The following is a 20,625-nucleotide window of genomic DNA, read 5'->3' on the forward strand; positions in this document are numbered from 1 at the left end:
CTTCCAAAATATGTTTTACAACATCGGGGGAGTGCCAAGATGGAGGCGCGGTGGCTTCAACACAGCGCCCCCTATCAGTCAACTTGTGTATATATAAATCGTTGATTGCCACCTGTAGCCTACCTGCCTCCCGTCTCCACTGCAACAAGGTCCCTATTTACAACTCACTTTAAGCAATCATTCAAGACAAGTGTGAAACGTAAAGCAAGTAACTTCAAGTCAAATGAATGACAGGCAGGCAATGTTAAATGTTAACAATACATCTTTACTTCCCTATGAAAACATTTACAATCATTGGTGATGATCCATCCAGTCAGTGGTGATGATGATCCAATCAGTGGGGATGATCCAATGATCACTAGCCTACTTATGCAGATTCCTATACAGAAACATTAGACATTGATGTACCTGTACAAATATGATATAAAGGCAAATTAAATGACAATCCCTCTAAATTCACAGTACAAAGGTGAAAATTTGCCAAAAAATACATTTGTATGCCCACCTTTCTGAGACATCTCAAATAATACAATACTCACAAATACAGCATATTTCTACCACCATAGCAAGCCAGCGCACTGTTAAAAAAAAAAAACTATGGCTCAAAGTAATTAATCAAAAATCAAAAATCAAGACAGCATTTATAAAGTCAAAGTAATATACAGTTATCATAAGGACGGGACCTATCCATCTACCATATATATCCATGCCATGTTAGTGTAGATATCTCTTTGTTGCAGCTCTGTGTTTGGTTGTAGTTCTACTCCCTGAGAACTCCATTGGTATACAGTGAGGGAAAAAAGTATTTGATCCCCTGCTGATTTTGTACGTTTGCCCACTGACAAAGAAATTATCAGTCTATAATTTTAATGGTAGGTTTATTTGAACAGTGAGAGACAGAATAAATATTTAAAAAATCCAGAAAAACGCATGTCAGAAATGTTATAAATTGATTTGCATTTTAATGAGGGAAATAAGTATTTGACCCCTCTGCAAAACATGACTTAGTACTTGGTGGCAAAACCCTTGTTGGCAATCACAGAGGTTAGACGTTTCTTGTAGTTGTAGATTTAGTCCCACTCCTCTTTGCAGATGTTCTCCAAGTCATTAATGTTTCGAGGCTGACGTTTGGCAACTCGAACCTTCAGCTCCCTCCACAGATATTGTATGGGATTAAGGTCTGGAGACTGGCTAGGCCACTCCAGGACCTTAATGTGCTTCTTCTTGAGCCACTCCTTTGTTGCCTTGGCCGTGTGTTTTGGGTCATTGTCATGCTGGAATACCCATCCACGACCCATTTTCAATGCCCTGGCTGAGGGATAGGAGGTTCTTACCCAAGATTTGACGGTACATGGCCCCGTCCATCGTCCATTTGATGCGGTGAAGTTGTCCTGTCCCCTTAGCAGAAAAACACCCCCAAAGCATAATGTTTCCACCTCCATGTTTGACGGTGGGGATGGTGTTCTTGAGGTCATAGGCAGCATTCCTCCTCCTCCAAACACGGCGAGTTGAGTTGATGCCAAAGATTGATTGATTGATTGATTGCTTCTGTGGACAGGTGTATTTTACACAGGTAACAAGCTGAGATTAGGAGCGCTCCCTTTAAGAGTGTGCTCCTAATCTCAGCTCGTTACCTGTATAAAAGACACCTGGGAGCCAGAAATCTTTCTGATTGAGAGGGGGTCAAATACTTATTTCCCTCATTAAAATGCAAATCAATTTATAACATTTTTGACATGCGTTTTTTCTGGATTTTTTTTGTTTGTTATTCTGTCTCTCCCTGTTCAAATAAACGTACCATCATTTCTTTGTCGGTGGGCAAACGTACAAAATCAGCAGGGGATCAAATACTTTCCCCCCTCATTAGTAAAAAAAAAACGACATACATTATAATGACATCACAGGAAACTAGTGACAGAATGAAATGCTGCGTCGTCCCTAGTTAGTGCGACGTATCACTGGCCCTAGTGTGCCTCCTGGTGGGTGTTCGTGTCTGCCCATAGTGTGCGTGTTCGTGTGCACCCTCCCTAACCCTAATCATCAACGGTGCCCGTCGTAGCTTCAGTGGCCGCCGTGGCAAGCGAGGCCGAGGTCCCAGTCCCGGTCCCGTCACGTGGCTTGGAACGCGTCTGCATAATTTCCTCTGTGTTGTACTCGGGCTTGACCAGCAGGACGTAGCACTTGGGTAGGAAGATGCAGGCTAGCAGGCCGAAGCTGGACGCCAGGATGGCAAAGATCTGCACGGCCACCATGAACTTACCACGTGTACTGAGGTAGGCAGGGACGAAGGAGCTCCACACAATGAAGAACACCAACATGCCGAAGGTCAAGCACTTGGCCTCGCTGGAATCGAGAAACCCCAAACAATTTAAAAAAGTGGTTTAAAGCAGGAAAAGAAAGGACATTTAAATGAGCGCGACAACTCTAAGGGTGTTTTCACACTTGGACCTTTCAGACAATTTTTGTGAACTCAGTGCGGTTCGCTTATTTTTTTTTAAAGGAGTGTGAACACTCCAAAGGCACTCAGACCCCTTAAAAGAGGCCCCGAAGTGAATCGATCTGAGACCATCTCGAGAGGGGTTCTAAGTTTGGATCGCTTGAATTCCGATGTCCGGTTCCCTTTTTTAGGACAATGTGAATGCAAAGCTCCCCAGGTTTGCTTGTCATTATTCCTGCACCACACACTAGACTACTACAACACCGTTTCCCCTGCCATAACCCCTCACACTAGACTACTGCAACACCGTTTCCCCTGCCATTACCCCTCACACTAGACTACTGCAACACTGTTTCCCCTGCCATAACCCCTCACACTAGACTACTGCCATAACCCCACACACTAGACTACTGCAACACTGTTTCCCCTGCCATTACCCCTCACACTAGACTACTGCAACACTGTTTCCCCTGCCATAACCCCACACACTAGACTACTGCAACACTGTTTCCCCTGCCATAACCCCACACACTAGACTACTGCAACACTGTTTCCCCTGTCATAACCCCTCACACTAGACTACTGCAACACCGTTTCCCCTGCCATTACCCCTCACACTAGACTACTGCAACACCGTTTCCCCTGCCATAACCCCTCACACTAGACTACTGCAACACCGTTTCCCCTGCCATAAACCCTCACACTAGACTACTGCAACACCGTTTCCCCTGCCATAACCCCTCACACTAGACTACTGCAACACCGTTTCCCCTGCCATAACCCCTCACACTAGACTACTGCAACACTGTTTCCCCTGCCATAACCCCTCACACTAGACTACTGCAACACCGTTTCCCCTGCCATAACCCCTCACACTAGACTACTGCCATAACCCCTCACACTAGACTACTGCCATAACCCCTCACACTAGACTACTGCCATAACCCCTCACACTAGACTACTGCAACACCGTTTCCCCTGCCATAACCCCTCACACTAGACTACTGCAACACCGTTTCCCCTGCCATAACCCCTCACACTAGACTACTGCCATAACACCTCACACTAGACTACTGCCATAACCCCTCACACTAGACTACTGCCATAAACCCTCACACTAGACTACTGCCATAACCCCTCACACTAGACTACTGCCATAAACCCTCACACTAGACTACTGCCATAACCCCTCACACTAGACTACTGCCATAACCCCTCACACTAGACTACTGCCATAACCCCTCACACTAGACTACTGCAACACCGTTTCCCCTGCCATAACCCCTCACACTAGACTACTGCCACACCGTTTCCCCTGTCATAACCCCTCACACTAGACTACTGCAACACCGTTTCCCCTGCCATAACCCCACACACTAGACTACTGCAACACCGTTTCCCCTGCCATAACCCCTCACACTAGACTACTGCCATAACCCCTCACACTAGACTACTGCAACACCGTTTCCCCTGCCATAACCCCTCACACTAGACTACTGCCATAACCCATCACACTAGACTACTGCCATAACCCCTCACACTAGACTACTGCAACACCGTTTCCCCTGCCATAACCCCACACACTAGACTACTGCCATAACCCCTCACACTAGACTACTGCCATAACCCCTCACACTAGACTACTGCAACACCGTTTCCCCTGCCATAACCCCTCACACTAGACTACTGCAACACCGTTTCCCCTGCCATAACCCCACACACTAGACTACTGCCATAACCCCTCACACTAGACTACTGCAACACCGTTTCCCCTGACATAACCCCACACACTAGACTACTGCAACACCGTTTCCCCTGCCATAACCCCTCACACTAGACTACTGCCATAACCCCTCACACTAGACTACTGCAACACCGTTTCCCCTGACATAACCCCACACACTAGACTACTGCAACACCGTTTCCCCTGCCATAACCCCTCACACTAGACTACTGCCATAACCCCTCACACTAGACTACTGCAACACCGTTTCCCCTGCCATTACCCCTCACACTAGACTACTGCAACACCGTTTCCCCTGACATAACCCCACACACTAGACTACTGCAACACCGTTTCCCCTGCCATAAACCCACACACTAGACTACTGCAACACCGTTTCCCCTGCCATAACCCCTCACACTAGACTACTGCAACACCGTTTCCCCTGCCATAACCCCACACACTAGACTACTGCCATAACCCCTCACACTAGACTACTGCAACACCGTTTCCCCTGCCATAAACCCACACACTAGACTACTGCAACACCGTTTCCCCTGCCATAACCCCTCACACTAGACTACTGCAACACCGTTTCCCCTGCCATAACCCCACACACTAGACTACTGCCATAACCCCTCACACTAGACTACTGCCATAACCCCTCACACTAGACTACTGCCATAACCCCTCACACTAGACTACTGCAACACCGTTTCCCCTGACATAAACCGTCACAAAAATGTGTGCTGTTTTTGGATACTGATTAGCGATTGGACGCACAGAAATTCCAAAATGTGTGGTGTTTTTAGTTCAGATTATTTGTTTGCAATATGTGATCTATGGGCTAAGAGAGCTTCATAAGCAGTTTATTGATTGTGGGGTTTGAATAGTGAGAAGACAATATATTTTGGTGAGAATTACAACATAGGGTACAACATCTATTCTAGCTCATAAAGGAGCAGTAGCCTACCTTGGGTGGACAATTTTCAATTACAGCATTATTTAATCTGCAGTTATTCTATTACTGTTTATTCTGTTAGCAATAAAATGTACATATTAATAATATCTTCTGATTACAATTATTATGTCTCATATTTTAACTAAATGCAATCTATTAACTTCCAAAATGTAAGTAGGTGTATCTAGCTGTCCGATAACGCATTCTGATTTAATGGCTTGTCCTGCACTTTGTAAAAGTGTTGGAAAAAGATCTTGGTTCCTTTCTAAACACAGCTGTGTGAATGCAAAAGAGAACTCGGTCCACAAAATAGTTTAAGTGAATTGGCAAAAGAGTTGAGTCCTCATTCAAAGGCAAGGGCAGTGTGAATACAAAGAGATGTGAGATTTTCAGCTATTTTTTTTTTACCCCAGAGTTCACTTTAAAGAGGACTGAGATTGGTTATTTAAAGAGGACTGAGATTGGTTATTTAAAGAGGACTGAGATTGGTTATTTAAAGAGGACTATACGTGAAAACACCCTTAGATAGGCTATCATAAGTTACGCAATGGTAAGACATGTTATGATAAGTTAAGTTGCTAGTCTACAGCTAGCCAAGTCTTTAACCTGCTACGGAGCTGTGAGGGGAACGGCACCTCCTTACCCTGAGGGGAACGGCACCTCCTTACCCTGAGGGGAACGGCACCTCCTTACCCTCAGGCTCTGATCAGTCCCTACACCCAAACCTGCTACGGAGCTGTGAGGGGAACGGCACCTCCTTACCCTCAGGCTCTGATCAGTCCCTACACCCAAACCTGCTACGGAGCTGTGAGGGGAACGGCACCTCCTTACCCTCAGGCTCTGATCAGTCCCTACACCCAAACCTGCTACGGAGCTGTGAGGGGAACGGCACCTCCTTACCCTCAGGCTCTGATCAGTCCCTACACCCAAACCTGCTACGGAGCTGTGAGGGGAACGGCACCTCCTTACCCTCAGGCTCTGATCAGTCCCTACACCCAAACCTGCTACGGAGCTATGAGGGGAACGGCACCTCCTTACCCTCAGGCTCTGATCAGTCCCTACACCCAAACGAGGGCATTGCGTTCTTCCACCTCTGGCCCAGTCAAAACTGTTCGCACCCTCACGACGCCAGGACAGCGGAGTCACTTACCACCTTCCGGAGACACTTGAAACCCTACCTCTTTAAGGAATACCTGGGATAGTATGAAAGTAATCCGTCTACCCCCCTCCCCCCCATAAAAAATAAATAAAAATAATAATAAAAAATATATATATATATACAGTGGGGAAAAAAAGTATTTAGTCAGCCACCAATTGTGCAAGTTCTCCCACTTAAAAAGATGAGAGAGGCCTGTAATTTTCATCATAAGTGCACGTCAACTATGACAGACAAATTGAGGGGAAAAAATCCAGAAAATCACATTGTAGGATTTTTAATGAATTTATTTGCAAATTATGGTGGAAAATAAGTATTTGGTCACCTACAAACAAGCAAGATTTCTAGCTCTCACAGACCTGTAACTTCTTCTTTAAGAGGCTCCTCTGTCCTCCACTCGTTTCCTGTATTAATGGCACCTGTTTGAACTTGTTATCAGTATAAAAGACACCTGTCCACAACCTCAAACAGTCACACTCCAAACTCCACTATGGCCAAGACCAAAGAGCTGTCAAAGGACACCAGAAACAAAACAGTAGACCTGCACCAGGCTGGGAAGACTGAATCTGCAATAGGTAAGCATCTTGGTTTGAAGAAATCAACTGTGGGAGCAATTATTAGGAAATGGAAGACATACAAGACCACTGATAATCTCCCTCGATCTGGGGTTCCACGCAAGATCTCACGCCGTGGGGTCAAAATGATCACAAGAACGGTGAGCAAAAATCCCAGAACCACACGGGGGGACCTAGTGAATGACCTGCAGAGAGCTGGGACCAAAGTAACAAAGCCTACCATCAGTAACACACTACGCCGCCAGGGACTCAAATCCTGCAGTGCTAGACGTGTCCCCCTGCTTAAGACAGTACATGTCCAGGCCCGTCTGAAGTTTGCTAGAGTGCATTTGGATGATCCAGAAGAGGATTGGGAGAATGTCATATGAAACCAAAATATAACTTTTTGGTAAAAACTCAACTCGTCGTGTTTGAAGGACAAAGAATGCTGAGTTGCATCCAAAGAACACCATACCTACTATGAAGCATGGGGGTGGAAACATCATGCTTTGGGGCTGTTTTTCTGCAAAGGGACCAGGACGACTGATCCGTGTAAAGGAAAGAATGAATGGGGCCATGTATCGTGAGATGTTGAGTGAAAACCTCCTTCCATCAGTAAGGGCATTGAAGATGAAACGTGGCTGGGTCTTTCAGCATGACAATGATCCCAAACACACCGCCCGGGCAACAAAGGAGTGGCTTCGTAAGAAGCATTTCAAGGTCCTGGAGTGGCCTAGCCAGTCTCCAGATCTCAACCCCATAGAAAATCTTTGGAGGGAGTTGAAAGTCTGTGTTGCCCAGCGACAGCCCCAAAACATCACTGCTCTAGAGGAGATCTGCATGGAGGAATGGGCCAAAATACCAGCAACAGTGTGTGAAAACCTTGTGAAGACTTACAGAAAACGTTTGACCTGTGTCATTGCCAACAAAGGGTATATAACAAAGTATTGAGAAACTTTTGTTATTGACCAAATACTTATTTTCCACCATCATTTGCAAATAAATTCATTAAAAATCCTTCAATGTGATTTTCTGGATTTTTTTTTCTCATTTTGTCTGTCATAGTTGACGTGTACCTATGATGAAAATTACAGGCCTCTCTCATCTTTTTAAGTGGGAGAACTTGCACAATTGGTGGCTGACTAAATACTTTTTTTCCCCACTGTATATATATATATATATATATATATATATATTTAAAAAATGAAAATTAAAAATATACTCTAGAAAAAAAGTTATTAAAAAATTAGAAAATTATTTTAAGAAATCAAATAAAAAAAGTTGTAAAGTGGTTGTCCCACTGGCTATCATTAGGTGAATGCACCAATTTGTGAGTCGCTCTGGATAAGATTACGTACAGTGGGGGAAAAAAGTATTTAGTCAGCCACCAATTGTGCAAGTTCTCCCACTTAAAAAGATGAGAGAGGCCTGTAATTTTCATCATAGGTACACGTCAACTATGACAGACAAATTGAGAGAAAAAAAATCCAGAAAATCACATTGTAGGATTTTTAATGAATTTATTTGCAAATTATGGTGGAAAATAAGTATTTGGTCACCTACAAACAAGCAAGATTTCTGGCTCTCACAGACCTGTAACTTCTTCTTTAAGAGGCTCCTCTGTCCTACACTCGTTACCTGTATTAATGGCACATGTTTGAACTTGTTATCAGTATAAAAGACACCTGTCCACAACCTCAAACAGTCACACTCCAAACTCCACTATGGCCAAGACCAAAGAGCTGTCAAAGGACACCAGAAACAAAATTGTAGACCTGCACCAGGCTGGGAAGACTGAATCTGCAATAGGTAAGCAGCTTGGTTTGAAGAAATCAACTGAGGGAGCAATTATTAGGAAATGGAAGACATACAAGACCACTGATAATCTCCCTCGATCTGGGGCTCCACGCAAGATCTCACACCGTGGGGTCAAAATGATCACAAGAACGGTGAGCAAAAATCCCAGAACCACACGGGGGGACCTAGTGAATGACCTGCAGAGAGCTGGGACCAAAGTAACAAAGCCTACCATCAGTAACACACTACGCCGCCAGGGACTCAAATCCTGCAGTGCCAGACGTGTCCCCCTGCTTAAGCCAGTACATGTCCAGGCCCGTCTGAAGTTTGCTAGAGTGCATTTGGATGATCCAGAAGAGGATTGGGAGAATGTCATATGGTCAGATGAAACCAAAATATAACTTTTTGGTAAAAACTCAACTCGTCGTGTTTGGAGGACAAAGAATGCTGAGTTGCATCCAAAGAACACCATACCTACTGTGAAGCATGGGGGTGGAAACATCATGCTTTGGGGCTGTTTTTCTGAAAAGGGACCAGGACGACTGATCCGTGTAAAGGAAAGAATGAATGGGGCCATGTATCGTGAGATTTTGAGTGAAAACCTCCTTCCATCAGCAAGGGCATTGAAAATGAAATGTGGCTGGGTCTTTCAGCATGACAATGATCCCAAACACACCGCCCGGGCAACGAAGGAGTGGCTTCGTAAGAAGCATTTCAAGGTCCTGGAGTGGCCTAGCCAGTCTCCAGATCTCAACCCCATAGAAAATCATTGGAGGGAGTTGAAAGTCTGTGTTGCCCAGCGACAGCCCCAAAACATCACTGCTCTAGAGGAGATCTGCATGGAGGAATGGGCCAAAATACCAGCAACAGTGTGTGAAAACCTTGTGAAGACTTACAGAAAACGTTTGACCTGTGTCATTGCCAACAAAGGGTATATAACAAAGTATTGAGAAACTTTTGTTATTGACCAAATACTTATTTTCCACCATAATTTGCAAATAAATTCATAAAAAATCCTACAATGTGATTTTCTGGATTTTTTTTCTCATTTTGTCTGTCATAGTTGACATGTACCTATGATGAAAATTACAGGCGTCTCTCATCTTTTTAAGTGGGAGAACTTGCACAATTGGTGGCTGACTAAATACTTTTTTTCCCCACTGTAAATGTAATGTAAATGCTAAGCTAAGTAACGTCCAGGTCCACTAGCTACCTGAAGGAGTCCTCCAGTTTGCATGGGAGACAACCATGAAGGTGACTTGCTACCTGAAGGAGTCATCCAGTTTGCATGCCATGAAGGTGACTAGCTACCTGAAGTGGTCCTCCAGTTTGCATGGGAGACAACCATGAAGGTGACTTGCTACCTGAAGGAGTCATCCAGTTTGCATGCCATGAAGGTGACTTAGCTACCTGAAGTGGTCCTCCAGTTTGCATGGGAGACAACCATGAAGGTGACTAGCTACCTGAAGGGCTCCTCCATTTTTACGTGAAATGAAGGTGACTTAGCTACCTGAAGTGGTCCTCCAGTTTGCATGCCATGAAGGTGACTAGCTACCTGAAGGGCTCCTCCATTTTATGTGAAATGAAGGTGACTTAGCTACCTGAAGTGGTCCTCCAGTTTGCATGGGAGACAACCATGAAGGTGACTAGCTACCTGAAGGGCTCCTCCATTTTTACGTGAAATGAAGGTGACTTAGCTACCTGAAGTGGTCCTCCAGTTTGCGTGCCATGAAGGTGACTAGCTACCTGAAGTGGTCCTCCAGTTTGCGTGCCATGAAGGAGAAGATGAAGGCCAACAGGGCCAGCAGGATGTCGTAGCCGAAGACACAGCAGATGAAGACCACAGAACCCTGGTCACACTCCAGGATGATCTTGATGTTCTGTGCCGCCCTGTTTTTGACCGGGTGCGGTGGGATAATGATAAGCCACACCGTGCACGCCACCGCCTGGATCAGTGTTGCTATGGCAGCCAGGACCCTCTGGTGGGCGGGACGGAGAGAGTCCACATCGCCGTTGCCAGTGGTTACAGCATCGTTGTTGTTGATGTTGCCTTTGGTGACGATGACGTCAGGGCTGGTGTCAGCGGCGGCGGCCTGAGCTGCGGCCTGAGCTGCAGCCTTAGCAGTGGCTTTGGCCTTGGACCTGGCAGCCTTCAGAACCCTGGCCCTGAGCATAAGGACTGCAGCCTTACCTAGAACAACACATCATCAAGGTTAAAGGGGAGGTTTGTGTGAGCAATGTGGTAAGAGCTGTACTCTACTGTAGGCACTGAGTATCCATCATGTCACTTACAGCCAATGATTCCTTAAGGGCTAGACTAGCCGCTAAAGGATTCGTCTGGATTTGGAGAGAGAGAGAGAGTGAGAGAGAGTGAGACAGAGAGAGAGAGAGAGAGAGAGAGAGAGAGAGAGAGAGAGAGTGAGACAGAGAGAGAGAGAGAGAGAGAGAGAGAGAGAGAGAGAGAGAGAGAGAGAGAGAGAGAGAGAGAGAGAGAGAGAGAGAGAGAGATTACTTCTACCCACCCATGATGGAGGAGAGGCAGAGGGCAAACCCCAGGGCCAGGCCCACCTGGCTGGTCATGCAGCTCCAGGCCTGGGGCTCTCCCAGGAAGACAATGGAGGAGAGGAACGTCACCACCAGGGAGAACAGCAGGGAGAAACTCAGCACGGGGTCGTTGGCCTTCACCAGAGGAGTACCCAGGTTGACCAGGAAGACCATCTGGAGTAGGACATTATACACACACCAGGGTTGGGGGTCAATTCGAATTGAAGTCACCCAATTCAGGTAGTAAACTGAAATTCCAATTCAAAAATGGAAAAAAATTCCATACTCAATGATTTCTCAATTAACTGAAAAGGAGTAGATGTATAATTAAATGTTCCTGAGTGACTTCAATACGAATTGACCCAAAACCTGATACACTTCATGTCTATCATAAATGGCAGTGAACACTACCTGATTCACTGAGACTATGTCGCCTCATAATTCCATCATTCAAATCTCCAATAACACCCTATTCCCCAATATAGCACTACGTGTTGCTGCCTTTGGCTACACACCCCCACAGCCAGTGTGATCAGCGCTCCAAAGGCTGATATCATCATGAGTGTGATGCCCAGAGGTTCACTGAAGTCCAGGAACTCTATGGTCTTGGGGACGCAGGTGTCTCGGGCCGCGTTAGACCAGTAGTCCTCAGTGCACTGGATACACTCCCTGGCATCTGAGAGAGGCAGAGAAGAGGACGATGTCAGGTCAGTCTCTCTCACACACACACACACATAGATTCAATCTACAAAGCAGGTAGAACTCCCTCAAGCTACATATAATTTAAAACCCAAAGCAACTGTGGACTCAAATCAAAACCACCTCTGCTGCAGACCACAAATACGGGCAGTTGTATTAAGGACAAAGCTCTGTTAGGGATTGACAAGGTGTACACAATAATACATTACCTGTGACATTGCTGATCTCTCCGTCAGCACAGGGGATGCAGTCAAAGCAGCAGACGGGCTCCCCCTGCCTGATCCCCTTCCTGGTACCAGGCTGGCAGCTCTCACTGCACACTGACCTCGGAGTCTGATGGGAGACAGATAGACAGGAGGGAGACAGTCATATAGACAGGGAGGGAGGCAGTCAGACAGGGAGGGAGACAGTCAGACAGGGAGGGAGGCAGTCAGACAGGGAGGGAGACAGTCAGATAGACAGGGAGAGAGGCAGACAGATAGACAGGGAGAGAGGCAGACAGATAGACAGGGAGAGAGGCAGACAGATAGACAGGGAGGGAGGCAGTCAGATAGACAGGGAGAGAGGCAGACAGATAGACAGGGAGAGAGGCAGACAGATAGACAGGGAGGGAGACAGACAGATAGACAGGAAGGGAGACAGACAGATAGACAGGGAGGGAGACAGTCAGACAGGGAGGGAGACAGTCAGACAGGGAGGGAGACAGTCAGATAGACAGGGAGGGAGACAGTCAGTCAGACAGCGAGGGAGAGTCAGATAGACAGGGAGGGAGACAGTCAGATAGACAGGGAGGGAGAGAGTCAGATAGACAGGGAGGGAGACAGTCAGATAGACAGGGAGGGAGAGAGTCAGATAGACAGGGAGGGAGACAGTCAGATAGACAGGGAGGGAGTCGGTCAAATAGACAGATAGGGAGACAGTCAGATAGACAGGGAGGGAGACAGACAGGTAGACAGGGAGAGAGACAGTCAGATAGACAGGGAGGGAGACAGTCAAATAGACAGGGAGGGAGACGGTCAAATAGACAGGAAGGGAGACAGTCAGATAGACAGGGAGGGAGACAGCCAGATAGACAGGGAGAGAGACAGTCAGATAGACAGGGAGGGAGTCTGTCAGACAGGGAGGGAGTCAGTCAGATAGGGAGGGAGACAGTCAGATAGACAGGGAGGGAGAAGTCAGATAGACAGGGAGGGAGCCAGTCAGATAGACAGTCAGATAGACAGGTGGGAGATAGTCAGATAGACAGGGAGGGAGACAGTCAGATAGGGAGGGAGACAGTTAGATAGACAGGGAGGGAGACAGTCAGATAGTGAGGGAGACAGTCAGACAGGGAGGGAGACAGGTAAATAGATAGGGAGGAAGACAGTCAGGTAGATAGGGAGGGAGACAGTCAGATAGACAGGGAGGGAGACAGCCAGATAGATGGGGAGGGAGACAGTCAGGTAGATAGGGAGTGAGACAGTTAGATAGATAGGGAGGGAGACAGTCAGATAGACAGGGAGGGAGACAGTCAGATAGATAGGGAGGGAGACAGCAGATAGATAGGGAGGGAGACAGTCAGATAGACAGGGAGGGAGACAGCCAGATAGACAGGGAGAGAGACAGTCAGATAGACAGGGAGGGAGAGTCAGATAGACAGCGAGGGAGACAGTCAGATAGACAGGGAGGGAGACAGCCAGATAGACAGGGAGGGAGAAAGTCATATAGACAGGGAGGGAGACAGTCAGATAGATGGGGAGGGAGACAGTCAGACAGGGAGGGAGGCAGTTAGACAGGGAGGGAGGCAGTCAGATATGGAGGGAGACAGTCAGATAGACAGGGAGGGAGACAGCCAGATAGACAGGGAGAGAGACAGCCAGATAGACAGGGAGAGAGACAGTCAGATAGATGGGGAGGGAGACAGTCAGACAGGGAGGGAGGCAGTCAGACAGGGAGGGAGGCAGTCAGATAGGGAGGGAGACAGTCAGATAGACAGGGAGGGAGGCAGTCAGATAGACAGGGAGAGAGGCAGACAGATAGACAGGGAGAGAGGCAGACAGATAGACAGGGAGAGAGGCAGACAGATAGACAGGGAGGGAGATAGACAGATAGACAGGGAGGGAGACAGACAGATAGACAGGGAGGGAGACAGACAGATAGACAGGGACGGAGACAGACAGATAGACAGGAAGGGAGACAGACAGATAGACAGAGAGGGAGACAGTCAGACAGGGAGGGAGACAGTCAGACAGGGAGGGAGACAGCCAGATAGACAGGGAGGGAGACAGTCAGACAGGGAGGGAGATAGACAGGGAGGGAGGCAGTCAGACAGGGAGGGAGGGAGACAGTCAGGTAGATAGGGAGGGAGAAGGTCAGACAGGGAGGGAGTCAGTCAGATAGGGAGGGAGACAGTCAGGTAGATAGGGAGGGAGAAGGTCAGACAGGGAGGGAGAGAGTCAGATAGATAGGGAGGGAGACAGTCAGACAGATAGGGAGGGAGACAGCCAGATAGACAGGGAGGGAGACAGTCAGGTAGATAGGGAGGGAGAAGGTCAGACAGGGAGGGAGACAGTCAGACAGGGAGGGAGACAGTCAGGTAGATAGGGAGGGAGAAGGTCAGACAGGGAGGGAGACAGTCAGATAGATAGGGAGGGAGACAGTCAGACAGATAGGGAGGGAGACAGCCAGATAGACAGGGAGGGAGACAGTAAGACAGGGAGGGAGACAGTCAGGTAGATAGGGAGGGAGAAGGTCAGACAGGGAGGGAGACAGTCAGATAGATAGGGAGGGAGACAGTCAGACAGATAGGGAGGGAGACAGCCAGATAGACAGGGAGGGAGACAGTCAGACAGGGAGGGAGACAGTCATGTAGATAGGGAGGGAGAAGGTCAGACAGGGAGGGAGACAGTCAGATAGATAGGGAGGGAGACAGTCAGACAGATAGGGAGGGAGACAGCCAGATAGACAGGGAGGGAGACAGCCAGACAGGGAGTGAGACAGCCAGATAGACAGGGAGGGAGACAGCCAGACAGGGAGTGAGACAGCCAGATAGACAGGGAGGGAGACAGCCAGACAGGGAGGGAGACAGCCAGATAGACAGGGAGGGAGACAGCCAGACAGGGAGTGAGACAGCCAGATAGACAGGGAGGGAGACAGCCAGACAGGGAGTGAGACAGCCAGATAGACAGGGAGGGAGACAGCCAGACAGGGAGGGAGACAGCCAGATAGACAGGGAGGGAGACAGCCAGACAGGGAGGGAGACAGCCAGATAGACAGGGAGGGAGACAGCCAGATAGACAGGGAGGGAGACAGCCAGACAGGGAGGGAGACAGCCAGATAGACAGGGAGGGAGACAGCCAGATAGACAGGGAGGGAGACAGCCAGATAGACAGGGAGGGAGACAGCCAGATAGACAGGGAGGGAGACAGCCAGATAGACAGGGAGGGAGGCAGTCAGACAGGGAGGGAGATAGTCAGACAGGGAGGGAGACAGTCAGATAGACAGGGAGGGAGACAGTCAGACAGGGAGGGAGACAGTCAGACAGGGAGGGAGACAGTCAGACAGGGAGGGAGACAGCCAGATAGACAGGGAGGGAGACAGTCAGACAGGGAGGGAGATAGTCAGACAGGGAGGGAGACAGTCAGATAGACAGGGAGGGAGATAGTCAGACAGGGAGGGAGACAGTCAGATAGACAGGGAGGGAGACAGTCAGACAGGGAGGGAGACAGTCAGACAGGGAGGGAGACAGTCAGACAGGGAGGGAGACAGTCAGACAGGGAGGGAGACAGCCAGACAGGGAGGGAGACAGCCAGATAGACAGGGAGGGAGACAGCCAGATAGACAGGGAGGGAGACAGCCAGATAGACAGGGAGGGAGACAGCCAGACAGGGAGGGAGACAGCCAGATAGACAGGGAGGGAGACAGCCAGACAGGGAGGGAGGGAGACAGCCAGATAGACAGGGAGGGAGACAGCCAGATAGACAGGGAGGGAGACAGCCAGATAGACAGGGAGGGAGACAGCCAGATAGACAGGGAGGGAGACAGCCAGATAGATGGGGTACACACATACCACCGTCTCTGTCCTCTCACTACAGTATCTCACTGACCTCCAGCTCATCATTGTTCCACACTATTGAGGCGTTGTTGATGGTCATCATGGCCTCTGGGGCTGCTGTGCTGTTGAACTGGCCAATCGTCACGTAGGAGACCTCCCCGTCACCTTTCACCTGCCAGTTAATGATGTCATAGTAGCCGTCCACATCTCCGTCCTTAAAGAATAAAGGCTCTTTGGTGTGGGGGACGTCGAACCACACGTTCTTCAGGTAATACATCAACTAGATGAGAAAGGAGAAGATAGATCATGTTAAACCTACAGCAGTTACAACCGAGATGCAACTACAATTATACACACACACACACACACACACACACATACACACACACACACGCACACGCACACACACGCACACGCACACATACACACACACACACAAGCACACGCACACGCACACACGCACACAAACACACGCACACACGCACACACGCACACACGCACACACACAAACACACACACACACACACACACACACAGAGACCTGCCAGGGCTCAAAGTTGGTGATATCAGCACAGCTGTTGTTGTTGTTGAAGGGCCCCTGGCCAGGCTCACAGATCTCCATGTTATGCAGGGCATGGGCCACTGTGTACACAGCCTTGTACACACTGAAATACATAACATCATCATCATCATCGCTCTGGATAAGAGCGTCTGCTAAATGACTACAATGTACAATGTATCATCACAACCACCATCACCATCATCATCATCATATCTACCTGTATGTGAGGCGTAGCTGGGTCACGTCAGAGTAGGTATTATTAAGTTTCTCCAGGGACTCCTGTCCCGAACACAGCCCCTCAGGCACCCCTCTGACCGCCCTGGACAGGGTCGTGTTACCCCCGTGCTCCGCTGCCGCCGTTTCTTCCGCCAGCCTCAGAGCCCGGCCGTAGTCCAGCGTGCAGTTGAACGCCGTTTCCCAAAATTCCTCGGTGAGCGGGTTGGCGTAGGGGTCTATGTTCAGCAGGTGACTCTGGAGGCCGGGGATCTCAGCACGCTTCAGGCCGAATCCCAGGGTACCACCCAGCACTGAACTCACCTGGACACAGAAAACACCCAACATATCAGGGAACACCGCTTTGAATAAAAATAGTCACTCTGCTGACTCTAATTCTATGGTCCCTGTGACCACAGGTTGAACCTAACCACTAGTTGACCCCTCACCCCAGGCTGGTTGATGAGTGCAGAGGTGACCCAGGCCTCGCTGGCGATCCAGGTGCGGTTGGTGACATTGTGTTGGACCAGCTCCTGGATCAGAGGGCTCAGGTCCACATCAGAGGAGAACACCACAATGATCTTAGCTGTCGACTCCACCACCGTCTTCACAATACGCCGGATGTCCTCTGGAGCGCTCACCTACACAGGACAGAAAACAGGAGGGAGGAGGGGTTCCAAAACTTTATTCACTTGTTTATGGTACAAGCAAATTGATGGAGAGAAATAGAGGGAACGAGAGGGAAGAAGAGAGAGAAGAGAGGCAGAAACTGAGAGAGACAGAGACATTGAGGGCTGTGATATAATGGAAACAGTCACCGGTCACCTTGGGCAGGGTCTCAGAGAAGGAGATGCAGACCCCAGCCTCCTCCACCTGTTCCTTGAAGGCCTTGATGCCATACTTCCCATAGTCGTCGTCCGCGGCGATGGTTCCCACCCAGGTCCAGCCGAAGTGAAGCACCAGGCGGGCCATTGCCTCAGACTGGTAGACGTCGTTAGGGATGGTCCTCAGAAAGGTGGGGAACTGGAACTTACTGTCCAACACAGAGCAGGACGACGAGTAACTCACCTAAAGACGAGGAGCGAGGGAGAGAGAGGGAGGGAGGAGAGAGGGTGAGAGAGGGAGTAGAGAGGGGGAGAGAGAGGGAGGAGAGAGGGAGGGAGAGAGAGGGAGAGAGAGAGAGGGAGGAGAGAGAGGGAGAGAGAGAGAGAGAGAGAGAGAGAGAGAGAGAGGGAGGAGAGAGAGAGGGAGAGAGAGGGAGAGAGGGAGGAGAGAGAGAGAGAGGGAGAGAGAGGGAGAGAGAGAGGGAGTAGAGAGGGGGAGAGAGAGGGAGAGAGGGAGGAGAGAGAGAGGGAGAGAGAGAGAGGGAGGAGAGAGGGGGGAGAGAGGGAGAGAGATGGAGTAGAGAGGGGGAGAGAGAGAGGGAGAGAGAGAGAGAGAGAGAGGGAGGGAGAGAGAGAGAGAGAGGGAGGAGAGAGGGAGGAGAGAGGGAGGAGAGAGGGAGGAAAGAGAGGGAGAGAGAGGGAGGAGAGAGGGAGGGAAGAGGGAGAGGAAAAAGGGCACTAGATTAGGCCACACTGCACCTAGGTAGATATAGGAACTGTAGTGAAGAGGAGAGTACATGTATTAATATGAGGGTATGTAGATGGAAAGAGATACCTGGGGGAAATAGTAGAGTCCCAGTATGCGTGCGGTGGCGATGGACAGGTCTGACCCCCCAGCCCCCACCAGAGCGGCCAGGGGCGCCCCTGTGCCACAGCGGTAGTTGGGCACGGCCTCTTCCTGCCCTGTCAGGTAGGTGAGGGTGCCCTCCACAGCCTTGGAGATGGTGAAGCAGGAGTCATAGATGACATAGCCCAGGTCTGTATCAGGGAGAAGGTCTCTCCGCTTGTTGATCTCATCAATGGCGAAGAGCATCGTCTGAGTCCAACGGAACGTCCGGAAGTTAAATCTGGATGAGAGGTGATGATGATGATGGTAGTAGTGAAGATGAAGGGAAATAGTTAGAAATAGTAATAGTACTAGTAGTAGAATCCTGACATTACTTTTAAGCCATCTCGAATAGTACTGTTTCTGCAATATATGATCAAATGTAGTAAAGTTGCATTAAACCGCCACTAGAGGACGACAAAGATCACAATATTGGTGGAATGACAAGCCCAAATCATCATCATGTAGTTTATGGGCTAATATAGGAGAAGCACAGGTCTATGGGGCTGAAGGGAGAGTTTAGGGATGATGGTGATTGTTGAGTAACAGATTGGATGAGGGAGCAGGACCTTGAGGGGAGGAGGAGGGGGCGACTCAGTAGAGAAGCAATTCCCAGAATGTTCTAGTTCTAAATTGTATTCGCATAATATTTGAAATACAATAGGGCTAATTTATTATAATTTCGAAAATGTTCCCACATTCCCACCTTAATTTTCTCCATCTCTCAATCCAGTTTAAATGCTTTAAACTCCTGAGTAATATAATGTAATTGTATCCCATGACAGTAATATTCACCGGTACTCACCCCTCACATCCCTGGGACACCGGCACTGAGGAGCTGTTGGTATTGACTGAGGCGACGCGGCGGTGAACGGGAAACATCCCTCCCACGACCACCTTTTTCTTCTCCACGTTCCTGTACCCGCTCAGGTTAAACTTGGCCTTCAATTTACAGCTGGACTCCGCCGAGACAGACGCGTAAAAGTTGAGAAAAGCACATAGTCCACACAGTAACCGGTATTTCCAATTGAATCCAGTAACATCCATGATGTGAATGTGTGGTATAAAGTAGCCGTGTTCACAGTCACAGGCTCTGAAGAAACAGCATCAGAACACAAACAGGTGCCTCCGCCAAACCTCAGGGGATGAACATCGGCCGTGTTGCATAAGACAACCTGACAAAACAGCCTCCTCACGGAGACATGAGATAAGCACAAGGGCTGTTGAGGTTCATAGGTTATGGAAATTATTGACTGTAATAAATAAAATAAATGAAAAATAATGACATTTAATTTGTGTAATACAAATAACTAAGCAGAGTATAGGCCTAGGCTATATGCACCTTAGTGTTTTAATATGTTTTGTGTCGCTTGCATTACTTTATAATATAATTTTTGGCCTTCTAATCAAAATTATAAAGTTATAAATTAAGGAGACATGACAGTAGAAGTGTAGGCTAAATAACCTTGTGTAAAGTGCGATGCGTAATGATGAGTTGACAAATTTAAAATAAAGCACCAGTTAATTACCTGGCATGTGAATGTCTGTCTATTTTCATGTTAACGACATAACACAAAGCGCCACGGGCTCTAATTTAATTGGCAGTAGCATGTGGCGATTTGCACGAGCACTCACGGGACATTGGCCCTAATGCTCAGCAATTACCTCGGATACTGTATCGTTTATTCCGAAGCGTCCTCTGGGTCTCTTGCTGCAGTGAGTCTGAGCTTGTCGACACTTGTCCGTCAATCATCGGGGAGAGGAGAGTTACACCTGAGCCCCCGCCGTGGGACAGGATCGCTGGCGGTGTTCGGTTTGCACAAACAGGTAGCTTCTGGAGTTGACACTTTAAGCCTACTGAAAGTTTATTGACCCAAATGTATAATTTATTGAAATAAAAAAGCACACCATTACAATACATATTTAATGAAGTAGGCTTAGATAGGCAGGGCATGTTTTTCTGTTCTGAAAATGTATCTTCATAAGCAACATTCAAACCAATAGTCTCCAGCCTAGGCAGTTGAGACTCCTCATTCAGCGCAGGTGGGCTTGTCTGTTTTACATGTTATTTTGGCATTAATAAGTGTCACATATCAGTTTGCAAACAATGAAATATATATATATATATATATATATATATATATATATATATATTCATTGAGTTAATAAAGCCTCCATTCAAACATGGTCTATTTTTTGCTTTCTTGAGTAAGGCAGCTCCAAAATGCAAGTGTTT

At 48.2% G+C, this 20,625-nt stretch overlaps 1 protein-coding gene across 1 annotated transcript; it reads right to left on the reverse strand.

The window, feature by feature from the left end:
- Positions 1 to 2,033: 2,033 nt before the first annotated feature.
- vmn2r1 (vomeronasal 2, receptor 1) lies at positions 2,034 to 19,436 on the reverse strand (the record flags this gene model as incomplete). The annotated part of the gene is made up of 12 exons (XM_084148556.1): positions 2,034 to 2,343; positions 10,375 to 10,819; positions 11,151 to 11,346; positions 11,688 to 11,848; positions 12,081 to 12,204; positions 15,957 to 16,184; positions 16,446 to 16,569; positions 16,684 to 17,003; positions 17,129 to 17,320; positions 17,505 to 17,747; positions 18,339 to 18,630; positions 19,195 to 19,436. 12 exons carry the CDS (start codon positions 19,434 to 19,436, stop codon positions 2,034 to 2,036), a joined length of 2,877 nt encoding a protein of 958 aa, XP_084004682.1.
- Between the last annotated feature and the right edge of the window lie 1,189 nt (positions 19,437 to 20,625).

The sequence above is a fragment of the Coregonus lavaretus genome (assembly GCF_964263955.1).
Source record: "Coregonus lavaretus genome assembly, chromosome: 30".
NCBI lineage: Eukaryota > Metazoa > Chordata > Actinopteri > Salmoniformes > Salmonidae > Coregonus > Coregonus lavaretus.